Genomic DNA, 27,868 nt, shown 5'->3' with positions numbered 1-27,868 from the left:
AACAATCGAGGTCCGTGTCCGTCTCCCCCCCCTGCCTCCCCGCACCGGGGCTCTCCCCTTCCCCGCTCCCGGAGGAACAGGGAGGAGGATCGAGAGAGTGCAACTCCTACGGGTTGAGACAAAAACAGTCCAGCAACAAATCACCACCGCTACTATCAGCTACAACAATGATAAGGGAAAATAACAAGGGAAGAGAATACGATACCACCGGCCAAGAGAAACGAGCTCCACCCGGAAGCCCCTGTCCTTCCGGGTAACTCCCAGTTACCCCTCACCCCGGGCATGACGTGCTGTGGTATGGAATACCTCCCCGGCTAGCCCGGGTCAGGCGCCCCGTCTCTGCTTCCTCACAGCCTCCCCTCCTCCCTGGCAGAGCATGAGCCTCACAGAGTCCTTGGTCAGGGTAAACATCACTTAGCAACAACCGAGAACATCGGCTTCACCAACACTGTTCTCAAACTGGAAGTCAAAACACAGCACTGTACCAGTTAACACAAAGGAAAAACATGACTGCTACTGCGGAACCCAGGACATTATCCACCCCTTATTCCATACCATTCACGTCGTGCTCAGATCCCACATTTTCAATACACCATCGCTCTCCCACATATATACATCCATATACATACAGACCAAGAGGAAAAATCATTTTCTTAGTGCATGGACCAATCCCTATAATGCTGCCGAGTCCATTCGGTCCATGATGTTCAAAGTTCATTCTCTGTTGGGATGATGGCTGGAGGGAAGTCAGGGCCAGTCGCTGGTGACCTGGAGACATCTAGTTGATGGGCTATGAAAGCATTACACAGCAGGCAACAGCATACAATTGAGTTCACTGGCTGTTTTCCCCTAAAATCAAATCCCCTTGAGGTATACATCGGACTTCCCCATCTTCCCGCATTACCCACCAAGTATATCCAGGTCCCTGAGCAAAAGCAATCCCACGAGTGGGTTTGCCTTTACCTGAAGCAGGAATTACCCAGACTGTCTTCCCCAGCAAATTCTTCATATGCACCACGGGAACTTTGTCCCCCTCTACAATATGTAACAGTTCTGACTGGGCTGGGCCAGCCCTGTTGGCAGATCCTCTGGTGTTGACCAACCAGGTGGCCTTTGGTAAGTGTGTATCCCAATGCTTGAAAGTTCCCCCACCCATTGCTCTCAGGGTAGTTTTTAACAGCCCATTGTACCGTTCGATTTTCCCAGAGGCTGGTGCATGGTAGGGGATGTGATATACCCACTCAATGCCATGCTCTTTGGCCCAAATATCTATAAGGTTATTCCGGAAATGAGTCCCATTGTCTGACTCAATTCTCTCTGGGGTGCCGTGTCGCCACAAAATCTGTTTCTCAAGGCCCAGGATGGTGTTCCGGGCAGTGGCATGGGGCACGGCGTATGTTTCCAGCCACCCGGTGGTTGCTTCCACCATGGTAAGCACATGGCGCTTGCCTTGGCGGGTTGGTGGCAGTGTGATATAGTCAATCTGCCAGGCCTCCCCGTATTTATACTTCAACCATCGTCCTCCATACCAAAGAGGCTTTAACCGCTTGGCTTGTTTAATTGCAGCACATGTTTCACACTCATGAATAACCTGGGCAATAGTGTCCATTGTTAAGTCCACCCCTCGGTCACGGGCCCATCTATATGTTGCATCTCTGCCCTGATGGCCTGAAGTGTCATGGGCCCACCGGGCCAAAAATAATTCACCTTTATGTTGCCAATCTAAGTCCATCTGAGCCACTTCAATCTTAGCCGCTTTATCCACTTGTTGGTTGTTCTGGTGTTCCTCAGTGGCCCGACTTTTGGGTACATGGGCATCTACATGACGTACCTTCACCACCAGGTTCTGCACCCTGGCAGCAATATCTTTCCACAGTGCAGCAGCCCAGATGGGTTTACCTCTGCGTTGCCAGTTGCTCTGCTTCCACTGCTTCAACCACCCCCACAGGGCATTTGCCACCATCCATGAGTCAGTATAGAGATAAAGTACTGGCCACTTTTCTCGTTCAGCAATGTCCAGGGCCAGCTGGATGGCTTTCACCTCGGCAAACTGACTCGATTCACCCTCTCCGTCAGCAGTTTCTGCAACTTGTCGTCCAGGACTCCATACAGCTGCCTTCCATCTCCGATGCTTTCCCACAATACGGCAAGAGCCATCAGTAAACAAGGCATACTGCTTTTCACTTTCTGACAGTTTATTATATGGTGGGGCCTCTTCAGCGCGCATCACCTCCTCCTCTGGTGACATTCCGAAATCTTTGCCCTCTGGCCAGTCCATGATGACTTCTAGAATGCCTGGACGACTGGGATTTCCTATTCGAGTTCGTTGTGTAATTAGTGCAGCCCATTTACTCCATGTAGCATCGGTTGCATGATGTGTAGAGGAGACCCTGCCTTTGAACATCCAGCCCAGCACGGGCAGCCGGGGTGCCAGAAGGAGCTGTGCTTCAGTGCCAATCACTTCCGAAGCAGCTCGAACCCCTTCATAGGCTGCCAGTATCTCTTTCTCAGTTGGGGTATAGCTGGCCTCAGATCCTTTATATCCCCGACTCCAAAAGCCGAGGGGTCGACCTCGAGTCTCCCCTGGAGCTTTCTGCCAGAGGCTCCAGGTAGGACCGTTCTCCCCAGCTGCAGTGTACAGTACATTTTTTACATCTGGTCCGGTCCGGACTGGTCCAAGGGCTACTGCATGAACTATCTCGCGTTTAATTTGCTCAAAGGCTTGTTGCTGCTCAGGGCCCCATTTAAAATCATTCTTCTTCCGGGTCACATGATAGAGAGGGCTTACAATCGAACTGTAATTTGGGATGTGCATTCTCCAGAACCCCACTGCACCCAAGAAAGCTTGCGTTTCTTTCTTATTAGTTGGTGGAGACATTGCTGTTATCTTGTTGATCACATCTGTGGGGATCTGTCTACGTCCATCTTGCCATTTTATTCCCAAAAATTGAATCTCCTGTGCAGGTCCCTTGACCTTACTCCGTTTTATGGCAAAACCGGCTTTCAGCAGGATTTGGATTATTTTCCTCCCTTTCTCAAAGACTTCTTCCGCTGTATCGCCCCACACAATAATGTCATCAATGTATTGCAGGTGTTCTGGAGCTTGCCCCTGTTCCAGCGCATTCTGGATCAGTCCATGGCAAATGGCAGGGCTGTGTTTCCACCCCTGGGGCAGTCGGTTCCAAGTGAACTGGACACCCCTCCAAGTAAAAGCAAACTGTGGCCTGCACTCTGCGGCCAAAGGGATTGAGAAAAATGCATTGGCAATATCAATCGTGGCATACCACTTGGCTGCCTTTGACTCTAGTTCATACTGAAGTTCTAGCATGTCCGGTACGGCAGCACTCAATGGTGGTGTGACTTCATTCAGGCCACGATAGTCTACTGTTAGTCTCCATTCTCCATTAGACTTTCGCACTGGCCATATGGGGCTATTGAAGGGTGAGCGGGTCCTGCTGATCACCCCCTGACTCTCCAGTCTACGGATCAGCTGATGGATGGGAATCAGGGAGTCTCGGTTGGTGCGATATTGCCGCCGGTGCACTGTTGTGGTCGCAATTGGCACTTGTTGTTCTTCAACTTTCAGCAACCCCACAGCAGAGGGATCTTCTGAGAGACCAGGCAAGGTGGACAGCTGCTCAATTTCCTCAGTCTCCAAAGCAGCAATACCAAAAGCCCACCGGTACCCTTTTGGGTCTTTGAAGTACCCTCTCTTGAGGTAGTCTATGCCGAGAATGCATGGAGCCTCTGGACCAGTCACAATAGGGTGCTTTTGCCATTCCCTCCCAGTCAGGCTGATTTCAGCCTCCAGCACGGTCAACTCTTGGGATCCTCCTGTTACTCCAGAAATATAGATGGGTTCCACCCCTTGACAGCTTGATGGCATCAGGGTACACTGTGCACCGGTATCTACTAGAGCCTTATACTTCTGTGGGACTGATGTGCCAGGCCATCTGATCCACACAGTCCAGTAAATCCGATTGTCCCCTACCTCCACCTGGCTGGAGGCAGGGCCCCTCTAACAGTCGTCACAGCATTGGACACTTAAGTCGTGTTGAAAGGGATTATTCTTCGTTATCACAGGAGCTGGAGTAAAATCAGCTCTTCCACTCCATCTGGGAAACTGATCACCAGAGACTGAAGCCGTAGCTCTCATGGGACGATCAGTCTTGGCCCTTGCTCCCCTCTTCAGTTCACTCACCCGTTCCTCCAAAGCTGAAGTAGGTTTTCCATCCCACTTTGTCATGTCTTCTCCGTGATCCAGCAGGTAAAACCATAGGGTACCCCGTGGCGTATACCTCCTGTATCTCCTCTCTTGAACAATAGGACGCCTTTTGTTAATAGCTGAGACGCATGTTGGTACACGTGAGGAGCCGGATAAATCAGATAGATTGTCCTTCAATTGTTCGATGTCCTGGGACAGTTTTTTCACAGCTGAGATGATGGAAGGGGTGAGATTGTCTTCGAACTCTCGGAGTTTATGAACCATTTCATCCACTGTTAGTGGTACTATGTCATTCCAGGTTACTGTTGCCAATGAATGGGCATATGATGACGGTGCATTCCGTGTAAGTTTTCGCCACATGGGTCGTGTACATTCAACTTCATCTGGATCTATAGGTGTATCCCCGTTATTCGGCTTGATGTGATAGATCATCTCTACGATGGCCGATTCCCTCAGAGACTGGATGCCTTTGTCTATAGTATTCCACTTGGCCGAACGACTCGTAACATCGTCCTTGTACGGAAACCTTTCTTTCACAGCTGCCAAGAGCCTCCTCCAAAGGCTGAGGGACTTTTTCTCTCTTGCAATTGCTTTGTCAATTCCCCCTTCTCTAGCAAGTGATCCCAGCTGCTTGGCTTCTGTACCTTCTAGTTCGTGACCATCAGCCCCATTGTCCCAGCATCGGAGTAACCAGGTGATGATGTGCTCCCCTGGTTGACGGGTAAAATCTTTTCGCATATTCCGCAGCTCGGTTGAGGTCCGAGGTCGAGAAGTTACCTCTTCTTCTTCTTCTTCGTCATGTGATGATGACTCCTGATCAGATTCTGGACCGGGTGGTGAATTCATTGGTTCTTCATCTCGCTTCACCCTTTTTGCCTCCTTTTTGCTTGTTCTCTTGCGTACAGGGGCAACTGATATTGGTACGAATTGGTCCTCTGGTTTGGCTGCAGTGATTATCACTGTGGTTTGAGTAGCAACTGTACTTGTTACTGGGGGCGGTGTAGCTACTGTGCTTGGAGCTGGGGTAACCGCGCTGTCTGTTGCAGTTGAAGTTTGAGCAGCTGCTGTACTTGCCACTGGGACAGCTGTGCTGTTCATTGCAGCCAAAGTTTGAGTAGCGACTGTTGCTTTGCCCTCAGATCCGCCAACATTCTTTTCCTTTTGAAGGTGCTGGATAGTGTTGAACAAGGCCCTGTAAGCATAGGCCAAGCCCCAGCACGTTGCCGTGATTTGTCCATCTCTGGTATGGCCAGAATGACCACACACCTCATTTAAGTGTTTTACTAATTCTTCTGGATTTTGCAGTTGTTCGGTAGTGAAATTCCAAAGTACTGGAGGGGCCCACTGACCTAGATACTTGCCCATACTATCCCACACACCCTGCCACTCATGGCTGTCCAGCCTCAGGGAAAATCTCTCGGTCCTCCTACATCGTCGTCTGACCCCAGACAAGACCCAAACCTGAATCTGCTTAACTCTTGAAATCAGTAGTGGGTAAAACACACTCTGTATGCGTGTTAGCATGGTGATTCCCATCACCATCAGCAAACAAGTCTCAACAGCATTAAAAGGCCATTCAAAAAATTCAAAACTCTCAAATGTAAATGGTCTGGGGGGACGACTAGGAGGGTAAAAGGATGTCTCCTTCCCAGGTTGAGCACCTGAGAAGGAGAAAAAAGATGTGTAATTGCTAAGCACCTCCATCATATACCTCCCAAAGTATAAAGGTGGTGACCACACTGGGAACATAAGCCAGATCAGTTTCATGATCAAAGATTCTATTGTATTACAAGTCATTACCATAAAGTACAATGGGATAAAAACCTTAGCCCAAGCCCCACACTTGAAAAACACTAATACAGCAAGTACCGGATGGACATAAGATATCATATACTGAAACTGTGAGATCAAGAGGAACAACCTTGAGAGCCAATAAATCAGCATTGTGACGAGTGACTATCAATCCAGTCAGATCTGTTCTTATCTCAACCCTTCGAGCCCCACGTTGGGCGCCAAAAAGAACTGTCGTGGTTTAAACCCAGTCAGGTAGCTTGTTCACTCACTCCCAGTGAGTGGTGCCGAGCTGACAACAATCGAGGTACGTGTCCGTCTCCACCCCCCTGCCTCCCCGCACCGGGGCTCTCCCCTTCCCCGCTCCCGGAGGAACAGGGAGGAGGATCGAGAGAGTGCAACTCCTACGGGTTGAGACAAAAACAGTCCAGCAACAAATCACCACCGCTACTATCAGCTACAACAATGATAAGGGAAAATAACAAGGGAAGAGAATACGATACCACCGGCCAAGAGAAACGAGCTCCACCCGGAAGCCCCTGTCCTTCCGGGTAACTCCCAGTTACCCCTCACCCCGGGCATGACGTGCTGTGGTATGGAATACCTCCCCGGCTAGCCCGGGTCAGGCGCCCCGTCTCTGCTTCCTCACAGCCTCCCCTCCTCCCTGGCAGAGCATGAGCCTCACAGAGTCCTTGGTCAGGGTAAACATCACTTAGCAACAACCGAGAACATCGGCTTCACCAACACTGTTCTCAAACTGGAAGTCAAAACACAGCACTGTACCAGTTAACACAAAGGAAAAACATGACTGCTACTGCGGAACCCAGGACATATGCATTGGGAGATATATTATGATGTGGCCATAGTCTTCCCACTCAAAGTATTCAGACACATTTTTCGTAGAATCATAGCATGGTATGGGTTGAAAGGGACCTTAGAGATCACCTAGTTCCAGCCCCTCTGCCACAGGCAGGGACACCTTCCACTAGACAAGGCTGCTCGCATCCAACCTGGCCTTGAACACCATCAAGGATAGGGCAACTGCAACTTCTCTGGGAAACCCGTTCCAGTGTCTCACCACCCTCGCAGTGAAGAAATTTTTCCTAATATGTAATCTAAATCTACCCTTTTCTTATAGTCTCTTCAGACGTCATTTTTTGCAGAATCCTGCTGTCTTAGTTCAAACTGTGCTATTAAAAGATTGGAAGAGGTTTGTGATGTTGATTGCCTGGATGATATTATTAAAAATTCAGGTTAATTCTTGGCATTTTTGAGGGCATACGTTTATAGGCAATTAGGAGAGCTAATAAAAGACATACAGGTACATAGTCTGTGACATAACCTGGAAAAGAGTCTAAAAAAAATTAATTTACATGGCACTTTCAGACTGGACCTCAATACACAGTCAAAGCACTCAGCATTAAAGAAATCAGAGCCACTATACTAAGCAATAGAGCGCTGAGTGTCTTTGCAAGCATCTCTTTTTTTTTTTCAGGTGAGCTATTTTTGTACCGTAGACAATGACAGTTTTCTTCAGCTTAGATATTTTATGTTTTTTTTTCATTGTGCAATAGTTCCTGGGAAAGGGTTGTGCAGTGAGATGGCAAGATATTCTGATGGCACTGAGTTATTTAAGGTAATAAATATGGAAGTTGTTGGCAGAGATTGCAGAAGGACCTCATGCAGAGTGACTGGGTAATAAAACAGCAGATGAAATTCATTGTAGCTAGTGGCTTCAAGGGGGAAAACCCTTGAATTTGCATTCAAAATGATGGCTGTGAAATAGGAAAGTTACCTTAACTTTAGGATAGCTCTGTAATTATGTCAGTCCAGTATTCAGTAAAGGTAAAACAAAGGGAAAACAAAACAGATCTAGTATTTAGGAATTATTAGAAAAATGAAAAATCATAACCACCCTGAAGTAGAAAATACAGTCATGCCTCCAGGTAAGTTCTCTGGTGTGAATGCATACTAAATGCTGTGTTTTGTTCTGATTCACTTGTCTTTGAAAGTGCAAGAGGAATCTCAAGTGATAAGAAATAACTTCCATACATAGAACAATTAGATGTATTTTTTTGGCCTGGAAAAGGCATGGTGAGAGGAGGGGAGAGGGATATAAGAAATATAAAATGGCACTGAGAAAATAAGAAATTCTATCTTCTCAAGAAATACAAGGGCTCAAGAGCATTAAATGAAACCTGCAGGTGGAAGATTCAAAACGCAAGGAGGTGGCTTTTTACACAGTACATAGTTAATACATTTTACTTGCTGGTACAAGATGTTGCAGACAGTAAAATGCACGTTGGTGCAAAAAGCCGTTGCACATTGTCATGGAAGACAGCATTCCACTGAGGGCTGTTAAGTGCAAAGACACTGTCCTTGGCTCAGGAAATCTCTGAACCACAAATTGCTAAGTCTGTGAGACTTTATATTCAAGAAGCATCTCCATGTATTTGCCCTGTTTTTCAACTCTTCCCTAGAAATCTGTTATTGGTAAGTGTTGGCAACAATATATTGGACTAGATCTGTGGGCTGACATGCTACTACCAGTCAGGTTCTTTTTGCGTAGAAGTAGATTAATAAAAAAGTTGGAATGAGGTTTTAGTGAGAATATCTAAGAATAGAAGGTGAAAGGAAGTGATGTAAAGGGCAAGCTGCCTTGAGAAACAGGATTATGCTAGCAATATCTTTGGAAAATATGGAATGGAGAGGCAAAGAAAACAAAGTTAAGGAAACCTGAGATCAAAAATAGGATCTCTCTTGACTGATAAAAGACTGGAATATAAGGAAGGCAGAAAATTGCAAAAAGTGTAAGTAAAGAGAGTCAAGTTGACTTAATTACCGCAGAAAGTAAAGCCAGATTATATTTATTTAAGTAATTTTATGATTTTTTTTTCCCAGTTTAATGGGTTAAATAAATGCAGATTGTAGTTTGCCTCACTAACACTTGATCTAAAGTAAGACAATATAAATGAAATCCTTTTAACTTTCATTAATTACACTTCCAGTAGCGTGTTTAATGCTGTTCCAAATGTCTTTCTACTGAGGGGAAAAAAAAAGAAATGTAACAACATCAACCAAAAGTACTTTTTTGCTAATGCTGAGGGAGTAGGCAATTTAATGTATTATTATGAGAATTCATTGATAACAATGGGTGATTATGACCACTGTTGTCTAATGACTGTTAATTATTATCACAAAGAATGAGACTAATGGTAGGTCCTTCTTTTCAGCTAGAGTTAGCTGTGAAGGAATATGAATATTAGCAATACAGGCTATTTCCTCTAAGTCAAGGGTCATTCAGACTGACAAGAAAATTATATTTGGCTTAGAACTACAAAGAATAAAATTAAAAAGCAATGAGGGCTCCCAAAAAGTTATTTACAAGATGTTCCTCACAGCTAGATCTTATTTTGGGCTACATATGCGTTACATGAAGGGGCATAACTTGCCATGGTAACTGTTTGGGGAGATTGTGGATGTAACAAGGTAAGAATGCATGAAGACCTAAGGCTGTGATAGGAATAATAACTCTGATGTGTTTTTTTTCTCAGCACATTGTAGAGAACAGCCTGACACAGACAGGAGAATGGACCAGATGACATAATTCTTTCTAAAAATCATCTCTTCCTTTGTTGCTTTCTGATCCTCATGCTTTTTCCTGACTGGTGGCAAATTGGTTGGCAACAAATAAAAATTATAGCGCCTGTTTCTACTATCCATCTGGGGTATTTTAATGTCACCCACACACATGCCCATGTATCTAGCCACCCACTCATATTATCTCTTGCACGGAACACATTCATTCTCTCACTCACATAATTTATTCATCCCAACATGCACTAGTGTAGTTGCCATTTAGCTTTTGTTTACTGGTAGCCGTAGCAATATTTAAACAGATGTCTATTTACATCCGAAGAGCACATCAATTCTTGCCTGTATGCGTGCACAGTGTTAGTTAGAGTTTCTAATGTCAGTATCTTCCTTTGTTTGTATAGTCATCAACAATGTCAGTATTTCTGCTCAGAGTTAAATAATATGAAGCTTCCCATTAGAAAAATAGGATGTCTTAGAATATAAGAGACTTTGAATTGTTTAAAAATAGAATGCTTTATCCAAACCAAAGTTCTGTTTATAAGGCCTATCCTGATACTTGAAAAACTTTCTGTTTCAGTTATGAGGGACTGGTTGAATTTCAATTTTCTTGAGATTTCTGTAAGTAACTTAATGGTCAGAGGTTTCTTTTGACCAAAAATAGTGGGATGTTTTTTGTAATAAAGCCTGGAATTCAATGGTCATGAACTAGGAAAATGTACATATTCAAGGGTCCACATATTTTCTGGGGGTCTCCAAATGTCAGATGATAATACCTTGTTTTACTATCAGAAAGGAAAAGATACTTCAGCATTGAAAGGAATATGACTCTCCAAACATAATCTTCTTAAAGATGATAAAATATATAGTTGAATCAATTCACTGTTCATTTTACCTTTGCCTTCTCAGGTTTGTATCTTTGAAATGAGAGCAGTAGACCTTGGACAGTTAAGCAAAGTGCTTGTTGAGCACCATGATGTGGGTTATGGAGCTGGATGGTACCTGGACCAAATTGTCATCCATGAATCAGGCAAGACTGATGGTGAATATGCATTTCTTTGCCAGCAATGGTTAGACAGTGGAGTTGGTGATGCACAGATGGAACGAATGTTGAAACTTCTTGGAAAAGTCAGGAATGGAAAGTTGACAGGGAAGATTTATGGTAAGGTCCAAAATCATCAAAGCCCCTTTCAGATTTTGTTTTAATTGTTTTATTGTTTGTTTGAGTTTTGTGTGTGTGTCTGTGTGTGTTGCTTTTAAGATTAAAACCAAACCATAGATAATATAGCTTAAACTTGAATTTCATGTCTCACAAAATTTGCCTTTCCAAACACTTTCCAGAGCTGGTAAATACTATTATAAAGTTCAGGGAAGAAACACTAGAGAAGAAGGAAGATATTAAGTGATAGAAGCAGTGAAGGAACTGTGTTTTTAGTTGAGGCTAGAAAAAAGTTGAAGCAGAAAGAGGTAGGTTGTTCCATATGGCAGTTAATGCAGAGCAGAAGGCTGCTGCAACAGTGATGAAATCACAAGAAGAGATACAAAAACTCTTTTAGCAGAATGAGATTTTCCCGTATGTTCACATATTTGCAGAAAGCATTTGCTTTTATTTGCAGTTTTCTTTTTTTCTTACATCAATGGCACAAGTTCTCGGAAACAGTTAGTTGACCTGTACAAAATATCCTATTCAAATTATCTAATGAAAAAAAGACCAAAATTCAGAAACAACATAGACACTGAAAACATGATAAGCCTTTTATGCTTTGCCAGAGTACTGGATTTTTTAGCTCTCTCATGTCTTTTTGAAGAGGTGTAAAGTGTGGTTTTGGGTCCATTTATGAAATCTGAATCAGAACTGGTAGACCAAACTATGTAAAGTTTGACTAATCTGAAGGTGTGAATTTGCATTCCATATCAGCAGTTTTGTAAATTGATCTTTTTTAATTTCTATGCTCATGGATATTTCACTGTATGTTCAGAGAGTTTTACATGACATACAGCCACAGGCACAGCTATAGTGTATATCTTCATATTTAGTTACCTGTACTTAGTCCACTAGTGAATATCTTATATCATCTAAGAAAATAAAAAAAATAGTGGTGACAAGACAAGAGAGACAGAATACTATGGAAGTAAAAGCATAGGATGAGCAGCTAGACTAGTGACAATTTCAGAATAAAAGAATATACTTTAGACTTAACTAAAAAGAAGAAGATTAATGTAGCTGCTCTTAAATTGTGTCAGACAAATTTATCAATATATTTATCAGATTTACCATTATAGTTAGCATGTTATAGCAGCGTATGGTACTGTATGATCCAACAGAGATAGTATTTCCATTTAGTCTTCCTAGGCAGCTATACACTGATAGTTTAAAGGCTTAATATTTCAAAACAAATTCTATTGTACCACTGCAAGTATTCCAGGTCTCTAAAAAAATGGATTCCATAGGTGCCCTACATAACCCACAGAGCAAGGCAGGTGTCTCCTGAGGTTAATTCAGAGCAGAAGCCCAAGACTGGTCAGTCTGTTGCATCTTTCTTTGCTGATAATGTGAAAAGTGAGGGAAATCTTGCATCCTTGCTTATGCACTTTAATTAGTGTCTGAACATAGCTATGTAAAAATGTTTTCCTTCCTCTGTTTTTCATACACACATAGTCCTCAAAAATCTGAGCGCAGACTTGCTAATATTTTCCAGTCTATTACAATTAATACTCAGCTCTGTATCTATTGAAAATCGGTTCTGCCTGGGTGTCTAACTTTAGAAAGAATATGACAAGTGAGAGAGCCTATAAGGAAAGGAGAAATAAAAGACTGATCAGCAAAGAGTACTGTACCTTCGAGGTCACAAAGTATACAGATACAAGGTACTTACTAAATGTCAAGCTGACTCCGATTTTATAATAGAATTAAAACAAATAGTAAAGGTTCTTCAACTGTCTACTTATAAAAAGAACCCTAAAAGATGTGTAACTATGCAGGAACAATAGAGTTCAGACTGAGGTGATGAAAGTAAAATCCTAAACAAATAGAACACTTTATCTCTGTTTTCATTAAGGAACCATAACATTGGAAAGGAAAGAAAATCAAAAATTACTAATGGGAATGAGGTTATTGGAAATCACCAAATCTGAACTGCAAATAAAATTTCAGTTTTCACGCAGTCAAACACTGACAACCAAGGGAACCCCAGAATACTGAAGGAACTGGGAAAACAAAATGACAGAACTAGTAGCAAGTATTTAAAACAATTTTATGAAGACAAAAGGTGTGACTTGAAAATAGCAAAGGTAATACCTCCACCTGAAAAATACAAAGCATAATGTAGGTGACTATAGATCTTACACTCTTCTCCCGCTCCAGCATCAGGTCTCTCCCATGGGAGACAGTCCTCCCCAACTTGTCCTTCCCATGGGCTGTAGTCCTTCATGAACTGCTCCAGCATGGGTCACAAGTCCTGCAGCAAACCTGCTCCAGTGTGAGTTCATCCTTCCATGGAGCCACAAGTCCTGACAGGAGTCTGCTCGAGTGTGGGCTTCCTACAGGGACACAGCCTCCTTCAGGCATACAAACCAAATACACTCTTTTAGACTTAACTAACAAGAAGAAGATTAATGTAGCTGCTCTTAAATTGTGTCAGACAAATTTATCAATATATTTATCAGATTTACCAATATAGTTTGCATGTTATAGCAGCTTATGGTACTGTATGATCCAACAGAGATAGTCCTTCCATTCAGTCTTCCTAGGCAGCTATACACTGATAGTTTAAAGGCTTAATATTTCAGTACTAAAGGGCTAAAAAAATCTTGGATTACACACAGGAGATATAAATTTTCATTTGACTTCCATTTTTTCATGGGTATAATGTAGTTATAATATAATTGTATTTAGTGTTCATAGACATGAAAATAGTAGCTATTTATGATTATTCATGAAGTCATAACATGAATTTGAGATAATTTTAAAGATGGTGAGTACTAACTTTTAACATTCACCAAGTCCTGAATTTATGGCACAGATCCTCACCTGATCTAAAGTAATAAAGTTTTATTTGCACTAGTTTATGGTAGGAGACAAAGGTTTGCCTGTTGTGGTTAAGAAGTTGGAATTTACAGGACTATAGATCTAAACTCAGAAAGTCACTGTTTCCATTACTCTAAAATATCCTACTCTACAGAATGGCTAGCTGAAATCATTAAATACATACTTTGCCCCACTTTACATAAGCAGAGCTGTTATCTTAATAAAAAAATGGTCATGCTCAATTCTACACCAGCCCAGGTGACCAAAACCGCTCTGTAGGAGTTATGATTTAAAAAATGGAATGCATGGGTTCGATAGCCCTCAGTTTTTCATATATTTTATCAACATGAATTAAAACATGAAAACTAGATAAATCAGTGGGATTTTGTTTTGATGGGTACAAGTTTCTGATCATGAGAACTATCTTGTTGATTGGAGGTTTAATTGAATATCTGTTCAGTATAGAGATAAAGAAGTTACTCAGAAGCCTACCTGCTATCAGTCTGCAGTCCTTAAGAGCCCTCAGGTGACCGCCAATTCATCTAGAATGTTTAAGAGACTAAGTGCCTCAGAACAGACCTTTAGTTTGAGCACAAGCTACTATTCTTTACATTCATTATATTCTTCAATATAATTTTGCAGGTTTTGGTGTGGTTTGGGTTTTTTTAAGTAAAACTGCTGGCTTTGAGTTTTTTCTGTGTCCCTCAAGTAGGCAAATTTATGTGCTGTTATATAAGACTCTTTTAAATCTCTCAGCAAACATCATTTCACAGAAGAAATAGATAATTGTGATGATCTGTGATAGAAATATTACATTTCAAGCACCAAACCAGTTTATCTCATCATCATCTTGCTATAGAATATATGGAGCATATTTTCCTATTCTAACTTAAGTAGCTTCTCAGAAAGTTGAAACAAAAGCTACCCTGCCCTGACCAAAGGCAAACTTTATAACCAGTACTACCTAGTAGAAAATATGCTGCTTTTTAGTAAGAAACAAAATTTAAATCAGCAGAAGAAACATTTATGATGGGAAAAAATCAGCCAATTGGCATGACTCTTCATAAATCTCTAATATGGAACTGGCAGTCTTATCTGCATAATGCTATTGGAGTGGCCCATCTCTAAAGGGTCAGCTATCATTGCAGAAGGGCTGCTGTACAAATCTGTTTCTCACTAAATCAGTGATAATGAGTGAACCTGTTAAGTGCAAATGCTTTAGCTCAGTGCAAAGGTGGGGATAGGTTGCACTCACTAATTCAGCCTGTTATAAATTGCTGTATTATTTTGGATATTCAGCAAATCCATAATTTTTTTTCTGCTATTTTCTGTCAACAGGGACCTGGGATGTCCTTGTCACAACTAGTGATATTTTCTGTAGTTCCATGAATCCTAAAGTGTCTCTAAGTGTATGCGGTGGAAAAGGTATCTGTACTTCAGTCATATTCCCCAAAGGATCCCTTAAAAATGGGCAGATTTATGAAACTTCAATTGAACTAAATAAGAAATTCAATACTATATACAAAGTTCGCTTAGAAATTGAAGATGCTGAAGAAGGAGAGAGTTGGTATTGCCGTGAGGTAAAAAAAAATCAAAACCTGAAGAAATTACTTACTGTGTCCTTATTGTAAAATTCTCCTTTTTTCATATTCTATGGTTATTGCTTCCAGTTTCTAGTTCTGTCTGAAATGACATAATTTTTAATTTATAAGAGTAAGTGCTGTAGTAACAACAGTTGTATAATGTGGAAACTGCTCAAAACACTTAGTAGAATAGCTATAGATAACAAAAATCTTGTAAACTTAGGTGGATTTCTGGAGGGCATATATACAGATGTGCTATCATCTATAGCATATCCAGTAGTGTCTTTTCAGAACCGTACCCAGTGGCATATAATATTTACATAACTCCAAATTGGCTGTTACATGTTTTGATCCAAAGCAAATAATTAAACCAGACACTAGAAATGCATTTTGATGAAAATGTCTGCCTTTTAAGTTGGCATGTGAAAAAAAGAAGTGAATAGCAGAAACGACAATCTTTCTTCTGATGTCCAAGATGCTGAAGCTAAAATCTGACATTGCACTGAAATTGCTGTGACATTTCACTATACAAAAAATATCTCTATCCTCTTATGCTGGCAAAATAAAAAGAAGTCTAAGGGAAAGAATATCTTTCTTTCAAACTGCACTCACACTTCTGTCCATTAATGTTTGTATTTTGTTCTCATTAAAAAATGGAGGAAAAAAAACAATTTCCCTGTCCATTAGCTGGTAATATTGAGTGAAGCCCCCCAATATTTAAATGGTAGTTTGGTTTTTAATTTAATCTTCATAGCCAGATGAATTAGTCATCTAAAAAAATCTGTTGATAAAATGCCTCTTGGATGTTGTAGGAGACAGTGGATCACAGTAAAAAATTCAGAACAGAAACCTGACTTAAAAGCCGTGACATCTATTAGGCTGTTTTACTTCATTATCTCAGAACAATGACTCAAAGCTGAGTTAGAAAAAAATCAACATCATTTCTATAAGTAAGGTAAAGATGCACATTTAAATTATGTAGGATTAGAAGGAGAAATGTAAATTGCTAGGGGTTTAGGAAGATATTTCCTTTGTTATTCCACAAATTCCATAGCAGGACTGACTGAATCTTTATATGAAACAACTAGGTTGGTATAAGAGGTTGTGGATAATATCAGTTATTAAAGACAAGTCAGCAGTTTGTTTTCACTGCTGATTAGAACCACAATGTTAATTTCTATGCTATTTTATTTTGCTCTTACAAGATTGCAACTCACAAAGATTTCCCCCTTCTAGTATAAGTAAATGCAGGTGCAGCTGGTTGAATTCCATATTTAAATTCAGAATTCACTTTTATAACCATAACCGCAAAATAACTGTCTTAATGTTCTTGAGAAAATTGAAGTCATTATAAAAAAATGTCCAGAAAAATATTAATTAAGATACGCTTTATTTCTGAAGCATGTAATAGTTAACATCTTTATTCTTGCTTCTTTCACTTCTTGAAAAATAAAGCACAGTAAATGAAATCTGATTTTCAAGGAACTGTTCAGGAATATAGATGTTAGTATGAAAGGGAAATTGTATTAACATTACACTTTATTAAAAAAACCAACCAAAAAACCTTTTCAATTTGTCTCTCATAATGAAAAATAATTGGAGTGTTTTGAAGACAAAATGATGCCCCTATCTCCCAATGACACTTGTTAACCAAAGATGGTTGAGCTTACTGGGTTAAGCATTTGGTCATTTTAGGGAGTTAGGTAATGAAAAATGCATGAGTGAATTCTCTAAGCCCTTTTCAAATCAGGGTTCAGAAAATATGTTTATTAGTATAGCTGGTAGTATCATAGTGTAAGACACATTCTTAAAATATGTTCTTATAGTAAGACTAAGCTACTTAGTATCACCCCTTTATTACTTTACATACAGCTTTTCATAGATTAAAAATATTGAATAACATACTCTATATATTCATACAATACATATGTACATATATATACAGATACCATAAAGCATTCTAAATTTCTGTTTTCCAGTTTTTCCGAGAAACACTTCATTCTCTTCCTCCCATTACTTCGAATGAGAAAACATTCTGCACTGAAAAATGTGGCATATTGACATTTCTCACAAGCTGAAATGGGCATATTGACTCTTCTTTTTCTTCCATATACTAGATGAATAGGTTACATAAAAGAACCTTTTTAACCATTCCAAATATTTTTCCTCTTACTGCAGTCTCTACAGCAATACTGTTGACAGCATTTTAATTATTTTTAATTGGGAAAGATATTTTTTCCTTCTCTTTTAAAAGTCTGCTTTCAAAAACATTTTTTTAAAACTTTCTCTTCTTTTTTAATATTGAGATGATGCATCATAGCTGTTTAGTAGTATGTCTTTTTCTATAGTTTCCATTAGAGCACAACAGATGCTGAAGGTATTTCTTTTTTGCTCTTTGCTAAGGTAAAGCTTCAACACAGAGAAAGCAAAAGTGTTCTCGAATTTCCATTTTGTTGCAACTTTTCAGATGAAGGAGGAAGAGTGGCTGAGCTTCCAGTTCTCACACTTGGCTCTCCTTTTCCAGCAGGTTTGTCAAAAATCAGAAACATGACAAAAAATTTGTTCAGTAATGATGCCTGATTTGCAGAGCAGTCCAAAGGATTTAGCAGATATTTTCTATTCATTTTAGCTAGTGATGCACGGCCAGGTCCAAACCCCTCCAGTGTTTAAAAAAGAATATCTCAGACCCTGTAACTGAGCATTGTGCATTCAAGTCTGATTGGTATCAGTTTGTGACACATAAAAGAGCAAGCATACAGCCCTGAAAATATTAAAAAAGTTTTGAACAGTACTCAGAGTTCAGCTTCTTCTCAATAATATGATTTGGTTCTTTCCCAGAGGAAACAAAGGAAATACAGAGGAAATAACTCTCATAGTGTAATTTCAGATAAGAAGGAGATCCATGGCCCCTCACAACAGGTCATCTGTTTGTGTTCCTGGAATTTCAGGCATTTTTCTTCTGTGACCTAGCAGTTAAACATCATCAAATTCCTTCATGCAAGTTATGCCTTCACCCAAAGACTGGGTTCTTTTAGTTTGCTCTGTGTTTCTTAGTAAGTTTTATAACCAAAGTTAGTGATGAATGGAAGAGCTGTTATCCTAAATGGGTATTCTGCTGTAAGAATACCATAGTCTCCTCCAAGTGTTTCCCAGGAGTTAAGGGTTTAGATCAATAGTCCAACTAATCTGTGTATTCCTCACGTTTTCTGCTGTGCTTTCAAAGCTATTCTCAAAAAAATGCACTTGGGCAGAAGCTCCCTGAATACGAATTTGAGAAGAGTAATGCTGGGGTATTCCCTGGGAAGGCTCTTTGTCTTTTAATTTTTTTAGTTTCTTTTTTTCTGGAAGAACACAGGCATTTAAATGTTTACAAATGCTGCTCCTCTGAAAAAGGAGCATTTAACATGAGGACAGATACTGTTTTCTTTACTTTATCCTGGTATTTTTCCCTCTTTTTCAATTGAATGTTTCGGGGATGCGGCTTCTTTCTTATTCTGGGGGGCCAGATCACCAGTGTGTTATGCATTTCTCTAGGAGTACAAATGGGTACTTAACACAAACAGTCAACCAAGAAATGCTCAGCTGAAGAGTTGTAAGATGACACATCAGAGAACACACAACATTTCTGGAAATCCTCTGCTGAGGCCACTAACTGCAACTGGTACAGTGTAGAATGGCCATCCGCTGACTGGACCATAATCCGGAGGAAATACAAAAGTTGCTGTCTTTGTGACAGGGTTCAGCTTCATTTGAACTCCATGAGCCTCAGAGCAGAGATGAGTTTTCTGAATAATTTAGTATCATCCATCGCCCAGGAAATGTTTCATAGGACTGTTTGTTACATATTTAAATGTATACAAGTGTGCGGTTGAGTATTATTTACATGCTTTTAGAACAATTTGTGATGTGTTTCTTGTTCTTTCATTTTCTCTTCTGCCTGTGTTTCAGGCCCACTCACAAGCTATTTAGCTTATTATTCCTTATAATAGTGGTTCTTAGGTTTTAATTACAATGCTTCTATGTGCTTTTCTAAGCATTATAATATAGTTTAGCCCTTTGATCACAGTGGGAAGGACTAAAAATTAATAGTACTAATTTATTAAATAACACATTTTTTAACTGAGTAAGCTTTGGTAAACCTTTGATCTCTTTTTCCCAACAGTGAAAACCTATGTTCTCTATATTACTACGGGAGCATCCCATGGTTCAGGAACTGATGCTGATGTGTATATCATGCTGCAAGGCCTTTTGGGAGATACTGGCAGAAGAAAGTTCATCAGGAAAGGAGATGATAATTTTACTAAAGGAAAGGTACACTTACAATTTATGCATGATATTTTGCATGTTTAGAATCCACTCCAATTCACATGGACTTAATGGCAGTAGGACAGACTCTACAAAGCCCAGTTTGTGATGCTCTGTGATTTTAAGTACATGGGTATATCAATATCTCTATCTTATGTGGGAAATACTGGTGCTTATATAGCTGATGTTAACAATACCGACAATAAAGTTTGCTTTTAGGATCAATTTTTGCAAATATTGGTGGTCTTCAGTGGCATGCCAGTGTTTTTCCTGTGTATTTGCTGCACAATAGAGCTAAAAAGAGGATCAACTCCCTTTAACAATTCCTTTCTTCCTGTTCTTCAGGCTAAGGCTCCTTTCCCTGGCTATTGCCTTTCCACTGCCAGTCTACCCCTCAGTCTGGCTTTTGGTCTCCCTCCAGACAGTCAGCTGCTACCCTTTATAGTTTTCTTAGGTCTACCAAGATGGTTATTCCCTCACTGGGCAGGTGTGAGTCTTGCAGCTCATACACATAGACTAGGGAAAGAGCATCATAGCTGCCAGAGATGCATTTGTCTGTAACGTTGTTATTATCGACTGAAATTAGAGGGAATTTAGTGTCTGAATGTGCTGTAGAAATGTGGGACAGATTTACAGCAAGATGCATGTATTTGACAAAAACCTTAATCCCTGTTGGAAGCTCTGGACAGGAGGAGTGAAATTTTCAGCTGAAAAGGTCGCAGGATGTTTTAAGCATGGAAAAAACAAAGTGTATTTTCTGTGGATCTTTCTTTGAAAACAAATTTGAGGATTAAAACAATTTAAGATTCTGAAAAAGAATCTGTTACAGAATATTGGAGTTGGAAATTCTGAGTTAAAGTTTATAAGAAGAAACACCAGTGTCTTGCAACCAGAAACACTGATCATATTTTATGTTAGACGGTCCTACCTGTCTTTCTTATAGTGTGTGTACTCTTCTACCTTCCTGAAATCTCAGTGAATACACTGAATACGGTATTCTAACCTGTTCCCCTTTTGGAAATACCAATTAGTAAATTATTTCCTTCTGCTGGTGTTGGCTCACAGATGAATGAGAATTTCTCTACGGAAGCAAGCTTGCAAATCAGCTTAGATTGATAACCAAAGCAGACGCATGATATGTAGGATTAGGAGCTCAGCTCGTAACTACCTCCAGCTTCATTAATTCAGTGGGAGTTGAAGAGGGTCATTATCTTACTGGATTTTGCCTACTTGAAATGCTTATTCATAAGAAAGGGGGGAGAGTTTAAATCTTTATTTTTAAGGGACAAAATACTTCTGTATGAGGGTACTCAGTTTGGACAAAGGCACATTTGTCTTCCCTAATGTAATTCAGGTTGCGGCTTATTGATAACTGATTTAATTGTATTTTAGTAGCTGCAGTTCTTTTGTCCTTATGAAGTAAAGTTAGTTTAATGTAAATTTTACTGGATTTCTCCTTAAATCAGAATTCCACAAGTGAGCAATCTGATTTCCAGACTGGTAGTTTTTAATGAAGAGGGACCAGGGATGCATAAACACAAGTGTTCCTGAAGAGAACAGAAATGAACTAGAAAGATTTATAACCTGAAAGGTGTTTTTATAGTATTAGTGTGGCACAGAATTATTCTGTTTTACAGAGTAAGAGGCAGAACTAGCCTGTACTTATCTCTTCATTACTTACTTGACATTTTATAGGAACAGTGTGCGAATGTAACACAGTATCCTTATATTTCTGAAAATAGATATCAGCATAGGAATATTTTAGGGCCCTAAAAAGAAATAGCTTGTAGATAAGTAATAGAGAAACACAGAAAAGTATTGATTTTCTCCTTGTTCAGTGAAAATAATTTGGTCAATTGACAAAGCATAAATTGATACTGCAAGCGTGACTCCTGCATTTGCAGCAACATTTTGCTCATGACATGTTTTGGAAAGTTCCCAATGTTTTCTTTTCTTTACTTATATTCTCCAAAAAGACTCTCAAGTGTAGAGCATCTCTTTCTATACCAACCCAATCACATATTGTGCCAAGCACCCCTGCAGTCAGAGAGTCTGGACTTGGTGGTTTAGGGGATTTTGGAGTATAACAGACAGAATCTGCCTTCTGAATCTTAACAGTTGTTCTGACATTTTAAAATGTGCTTTTCCTTGCAATAATTTTTCCCCTGACTATACAGTAACAGCTAGTGAACTGGAACAGTGTTTCTGTTAGAAATCACATCAAAATATGGTGTTAATCTCACAGAATGTCAGGGCTGCCACAAGCAACAGTTTAGCAATGCAGAAATACATAAAAACATTTAAATATTCAGGGGAATTTGCAGTGGATTGGAGATATGTTTCTTTCATTTAACAGATCTTTTATTTACATGAGCTGAGTTACATGATAGTAAAAGAGTGAATTAACTTATATCTGAAAGGTTGTTTTGTGTCTTTCCAAAGTCCTTACACCTGTGAAACCTTCAGAGAATTGACAGATCATAAAATCATGGAATGGTTCAGGTTGGAAGGGACGTTAAAGCTCATCTGATTCCAACCCCCCTGCCATGGGCAGGGACACCTTCCACTAGACTGGGCTGCTCAAAGCCCCATCCAACCTGGCCTTAAACACTGCCAGGGCTGGGGCAGCCACAGCTTCTCTGGGCAACCTGTGCCAGTGCCTCGTCACCCTCACAGTGAAGAATTTTTTCCTTAATTAAAATTGGATTTAATCTAAATCCACCCTGTTTCAGTTTGAAGCCATTCCGCCTTGTCCTGTCACTACATGCCCTTGTAAAAAGTCTCTACCCAGATTTCTTGTCAGCCCTTAAGGTACTGGAAGTAAAAAGTCTCTATCCAGATTTCTTGTCATCCCCTTAAGGTACTGGAAGGCTGATGTAAGGTCTCCCCAGACCCTTTTCTCCAGGCTGAACAAAGTAATGAATAAGTGATAAAGTGATGTGCATGATATTATTAATTCACTGGTAAGTTCCCTGTAGCTCACCCCATGTCTGAGAGAGCAGCTGAGCTTCTGATGATCTATTCAGACAAACGAGCGTGAGAACTAGTGCTGCGAGAACTTTATTCTTTAAAATTACTATGACACTGATGCCTTGTTTGATGTTCCCCTAAAACTGTGAGGGTAGACAAAGCAATCTTGGCGCACTTCTTACAGTTCAGCTTTCATGAAATCCTAATAGTATTTATTCATACTTCATGAGTCACTTTAGGGCTGATAAATGTTACCTGCTACAAACACTTTCTTGAACAAAGTATACTCAGTGCAGACACTCTGGAAATAACAGGGCCCGTTTTTGTGAAATCCATACAATACCTCCATATTGCTTCTGGCACCCAACATTTTTAAGCGAATAAAATTCTTCATGCTTCTTTATGTGGTCTTTTATAGACTTGCTGTGTACTCTGTCATATGGCTGTGAGTTACCCACAGATTGCCTCTTCGAAAATGGCTTTTTTTTCAGATCAATTCGAACAAAGCCAGTAAACTACAACTGAATATGTTATGACTGATATTTAAGTATTTTAATCTCGGTATGATGAGAGCGGACAGTATTTTAAGTCTTCTAAGTTACTGAAGCAGTAAAATCTCTGTGAATATTTACTTCATTCTATTAGTTGTCGAAAAGATATATCCTTTATCCTGCCCTATATTTAGACATTAACTGCTCAGGTTGGTACCATGGTAACTGCAGCACATACAAAAATTGTCAGTGGAAGGTGACTGTTGGTGTTCAATTTCAGTACTCACAGATTATGCATTGGCAATTTTAAAAAAATTACTTCAAGAAAAAATCAATGTGTTCCAGAATATACTAAGAAGGGTCAGAATGTGGGACAGTGTACTGTGAGACAGTGTACTGTGAGATAGAGTCCTGTGGCCACTAGCAGGAACTCAATATTCGTATGCAGTGTCCACATCCCATCCCATCTAGAATGCTAATGTTTTGTGACTGCAGAAAAACCTTATCTTATGGAAAGCCTATCTGACATGATTAAATAATTGCGAAATGCCATCGATCCAATCACAGTAGTATGCTGTTGGCCAAGTTATTATAGTACAGACATGAACACTAAAATGGTCTGGTCATCATAGGATCATAGAATCATTTAGCTTGGAAAAGACCTTTAAGGTCATCAAGTCCAACTGTTAACCTAGCACTGCCAAGATCAACACAAACTATGGCCCTACATGTCTTTTAAATGCCTCCAGGGATGGGGACTCCACCACTTATTTGGGCAGCCTGTTCCAATGCTTGACAACCCTTTTGGTGAAGAGTTTTTTTTCCCAATATCAACTCTAAACTTGCCCTGGTACAACTTGAGGCCATTTCCTCTTGTCCTATTGCTTGTTACTTGGGAGAAGAGACTGACCCCCACCTCACTACAACCTCCTTTCAGGCACTTTAGAAAGTGATAAGGTGTCCCCTGAGGCTCCTTTACTTCAGGCTGAGCAACCCCAGTTCTCTCAGCAGCTTCTCATAGGAGGTGTTGTCTGAAAACTTCCTAAGGGTGCACACAACCCCCTCATTCACATAATTTGTAAAAATAATAAACTAATTGAAAAAAGTAATTGATAAAAATATTAAACAGAACTGACCCCAAATTCCCTGGGGAGCACCACTCGTGGGCAGCTGCCAAATAGATTTAACTCCACTACTCTTTGGACTTAGCTACCCAGCTAGGTTTTTGCCAAGAATCAAAAACTCTATCATTTAATGATCAATATGGTGAAGGCATCCTCCAACCATCACATCACCCACAAGTCCTTCACTGTTCACAAACAACAGGACCAGTGGGGCACCTTCCTCATTTGGCTCCTTCACCAGCAGTGTCAGGAAGTTATTTTCCACATGCTCCAGGAACCTCCAGGACTGTTTCCTCTCTGCTGTATTGTACTTCCATTGGACATCTGGCAAGTTGAAGTCCTATGAGAACAATGGCTAGCGATTGTGAGACTTCTCCCATCTGCTTATAGAATATTTCATCTGCATCTTCATTCTGGTTGGGTGTGCTATATCAAACTATCATCGTGATATCTGCATTGTTGGCCTTTCCCCTAATTCTTACCCATAAAAACTCAACCCTCACCATCATTAAACTCTGGACACTTGCCTTTCCCTCCTTGCCTATCCCTTGTGAAGGGGATAGCCATCGATTGCAGCACTCCAATTGTTTGAGTTATCCCACCATGTTTCCCCAATGGCAACTGTGTCATAGTTTTCTTGCTGTACAGTGGCTTCCAGCTCCTCCTGTTTGTTGCCCATGTTGTGTGCACTGGGGTAGAAACACTTCAACTGGCCCATTGGTCTCGCCACCTCTTCATGGGGGGAAGCCCTGTTCCTACACTAATTCTAATTCTCAGGCACTTCTGTGGTTTCTAACACATCAAGAACCATTGCATCTTTTCTGCCACATGGATCTCCATCCCCTGCCTCTACTGAGATGACAGACCAAAGGACCTCACTAGCATGCTGTCTGGCATGCTGCCCCCAAGCTTATCTCTAGTGAGCCTGGTTTTATCCCTTTCCCCCTCCAAATCTAGTATAAAGCTCTTTTCATGAGCTCTGCTAACTCTGTACAAAGATCCTTTTCCACCTTTGGGACATGTGTACCACATCTGTTGCTAGCAGGCCTGGTGGTGTGTAAACTGACCCATGCTAAAAAAAAAACCAAATTCCACCAGTGACACCAGGCTCAGAGCCAGGTATTAAACTGTTGGCTATTCTTGTTTCTTCCCTCACAATTCCCTACAACTGGAAGGAAGAGGAGAGCACTCTGATCTGTTAACCAGTCATCCAAAGGCCCTGGAGGCTCTCTTGATTGCCCTCAGACTCGATGCAACTCCAGCCTAACACTGCCCAATGGATTAGAGCTGTGCAAATCATTAATTTTGGTTTCCTGACATTCTTGCAGGAAAAAAAAAAAAGTAAAAATTTGTTGCCAAAACTTAAAAGTTGGACAAAATTAATTAACACTGAATCTAATGACTTGAGAGAGGGTGGTTTTCTGCCTGCATAGAGCTCAAAAATAAATTACTGAAATTTCATTTCTAAAGCTGAAATACATCTCACCTGGCTTTAGTTGACTTTAGGGTACACATTTGTTCTAACGTGATGATTTGAGCTGCTTCTGCAGAAAGGGAGTGAAGTAGATGTTTCCAGGTGATTGCCTTCTCTCTTTATTTGGACATTTATCTTAAAATGAAATTAATTACCCTCGGAGAGTGCCAGCTGCTTTCTCAAGATTTTACGGGGAAATTGTCTGACTATACTTAGTTTAGATAGGCAAAGTTGAGCAAGTGAATCCTATGCCACATTTATTTCATTTTTTTTTAATAAACAAGATTTTTTAAAGATAAAATACAGCTGACTTCATTAGCTTGATTTGTCAAAAATCTCAAAATAGTTATGGTAAATCCAAGACTGCATTTTTCAGCAAATGAAGTATTCAACCATTTTCCTCGATGCAGCAAGAACTGAATTAACTTCAATTCAGGTTAAATAGTTTAGAAAATGTATTTAACTCAGAGTGAAGGGATTTCAGTGATGAAGTGCTCATCTAGTTGGAAAATTGTTTCAAAGCTTAAATATGATTTTTTTATTATTTATTTATTTTCTTCTAATATTCACACTGTTTTCTGTCTAAATTTGTTAAGCTTTAACTTGTAGGAACTGGATTTTGTCATGCTTTTGACTGTTAGCCTAGATAGCTCTCTCACACCAAATTTCTGCTGTCTTTGACAGGTACTTATGACAGTAAGCAAATCAGTATGCCTTTGACAAGTTAAATAGATTAGGCTGCTTGATTCACTGGAAGGCGGGTTTTCCAGTGATTTATTAATGCTCACAAATCCCAAAGCACCGTACTTCAACTGTCATGACTATCAATTGTTTTTGCATTATCTCTGTTCTTGCAGTTAACTCATGAAAATATTAAAGACCATAAGCTTATTGACTGGCCTCACTACAATGAAAAGTGCTTGGAAATATTCTCCACTTGCAATTGTACTTAGAGACTTACCAGTTAGATATTTTATTATCCCATTATCAGCCAGTTTGAGTTTACCTGAGAATAATTTAAATATTGGATTATGGTGTCTTAATCAAAACATTACACAACCATATGTATTACTAAAGGTGAAGAAAATTACATCCATCCTATTTTCTTTGTCTGTTAAACCAGATCTCAAACTTATTAAATCAGTCCAATAATCAGGCTGCATCATATGGGTTTGAATTTGTGCAAAGCGATGTCTGTCTTCAGGGCTTTTTGTTTGGTTTGGTCTCATTTTTATGCTCCATTGTGTAATATGTGTGTTTACATACTTGGCTATGGCTCATTGTTGGGGGGCAGGCGGAGGGAGATAAGGAGTGAGCGAGAAGCTATGTGGTTCTGAGTTACCAGCTGGGCTTAAACCACGACACTGATGATATTGGTCTCTGTAGCAGTCCTTTGGCATTTTATTAAATGCATTTTACTTGAGGTCTAATTGAAACATCTTTTTACAAATTAGCTGAATGGTCATAGATGCTGATTACTACAATGTACCACTATTCTTCCTTACTCCTGTTGCTGTTCTATGCATACAAATCCTATTTCAAAAAGATTCCGTTCCAGTTATACTAACCAAATTAACATATGGTCTGTTCAGAGCAAATATTGTTTGTTCTTTTTTAGTGTCCCTATTCTATCATTTATTCTTCAATAATCTTGTTGAAGATGGATGAACCACGGTAATTACAGGGTATCAGAAACTTCTAATTATGCATTCGTTGTAATTTAAATTAATTTTTTAAAAACATAAAGATAATTTTTTTCAATTAATTTCTGGATGAGAATTTAACATAAAACAAAAATCTATTTCAGAAAAGATGTAAATTTAGGAGGAATTTGGGTTTGGCTTTTTCAAATGCATTGGAAAACCTATTTTTAAAGAAACATTTGGACAGAACACAGACTACATGGTGCTGAAGTCACAGTCAGATGCACTGTTCCTCCATCAACTGAGCGGGGCTAAGACAGTAGTGTGCTATTAGTGCCTCTCACCACTGCTGCTTGCCACCCGGTGTTTCCATTCCTTCAGCGTGCTGGGACAGTGACATTCATTTACTCTGTCCAAATGTTTATTTAGTTTAAGCAATTAATACTGTTAATAATTTAGGCTTTTTCACTTCATCTATCTTGACAAAATTTAGCTGGAGGGAAGCTGATCATGTGGTTATGCTGGCACAGCTAAAAAGGTGAATATCTCTATCTGAGAGAAGGGGATGTGACAAGCGTTTGGGACAGGGTGGATGAGTTCAACACAGCTGAAATAGCCACAGTCTGAAGCAAATATCATTT

At 40.0% G+C, this 27,868-nt stretch overlaps 1 protein-coding gene across 1 annotated transcript in view; it reads left to right on the top strand.

Annotated features, from left to right (window-relative positions):
- RP1 (RP1 axonemal microtubule associated) overlaps window positions 1–27,868 on the top strand; it is a 217,828-nt gene that overhangs the window by 162,402 nt on the left and 27,558 nt on the right. Inside the window, exons 45-48 of the mRNA XM_062633144.1 lie at window positions 10,520–10,772; window positions 14,976–15,217; window positions 17,624–17,747; window positions 19,383–19,531. Coding sequence (XP_062489128.1) covers window positions 10,520–10,772; window positions 14,976–15,217; window positions 17,624–17,747; window positions 19,383–19,531 — 768 coding nt within the window. The remainder of the gene's footprint in view (window positions 1–10,519; window positions 10,773–14,975; window positions 15,218–17,623; window positions 17,748–19,382; window positions 19,532–27,868) is intronic.

This window comes from Pezoporus occidentalis, unplaced genomic scaffold, assembly GCF_034315485.1.
Source record: "Pezoporus occidentalis ecotype Australia unplaced genomic scaffold, CSIRO_AGI_Poc_V1 ctg4, whole genome shotgun sequence".
Taxonomy (NCBI): Eukaryota; Metazoa; Chordata; class Aves; order Psittaciformes; family Psittacidae; genus Pezoporus; species Pezoporus occidentalis.
Note: the sequence above shows the minus strand (reverse complement) of the source record. Positions and strands in the feature narration are given on the sequence as shown.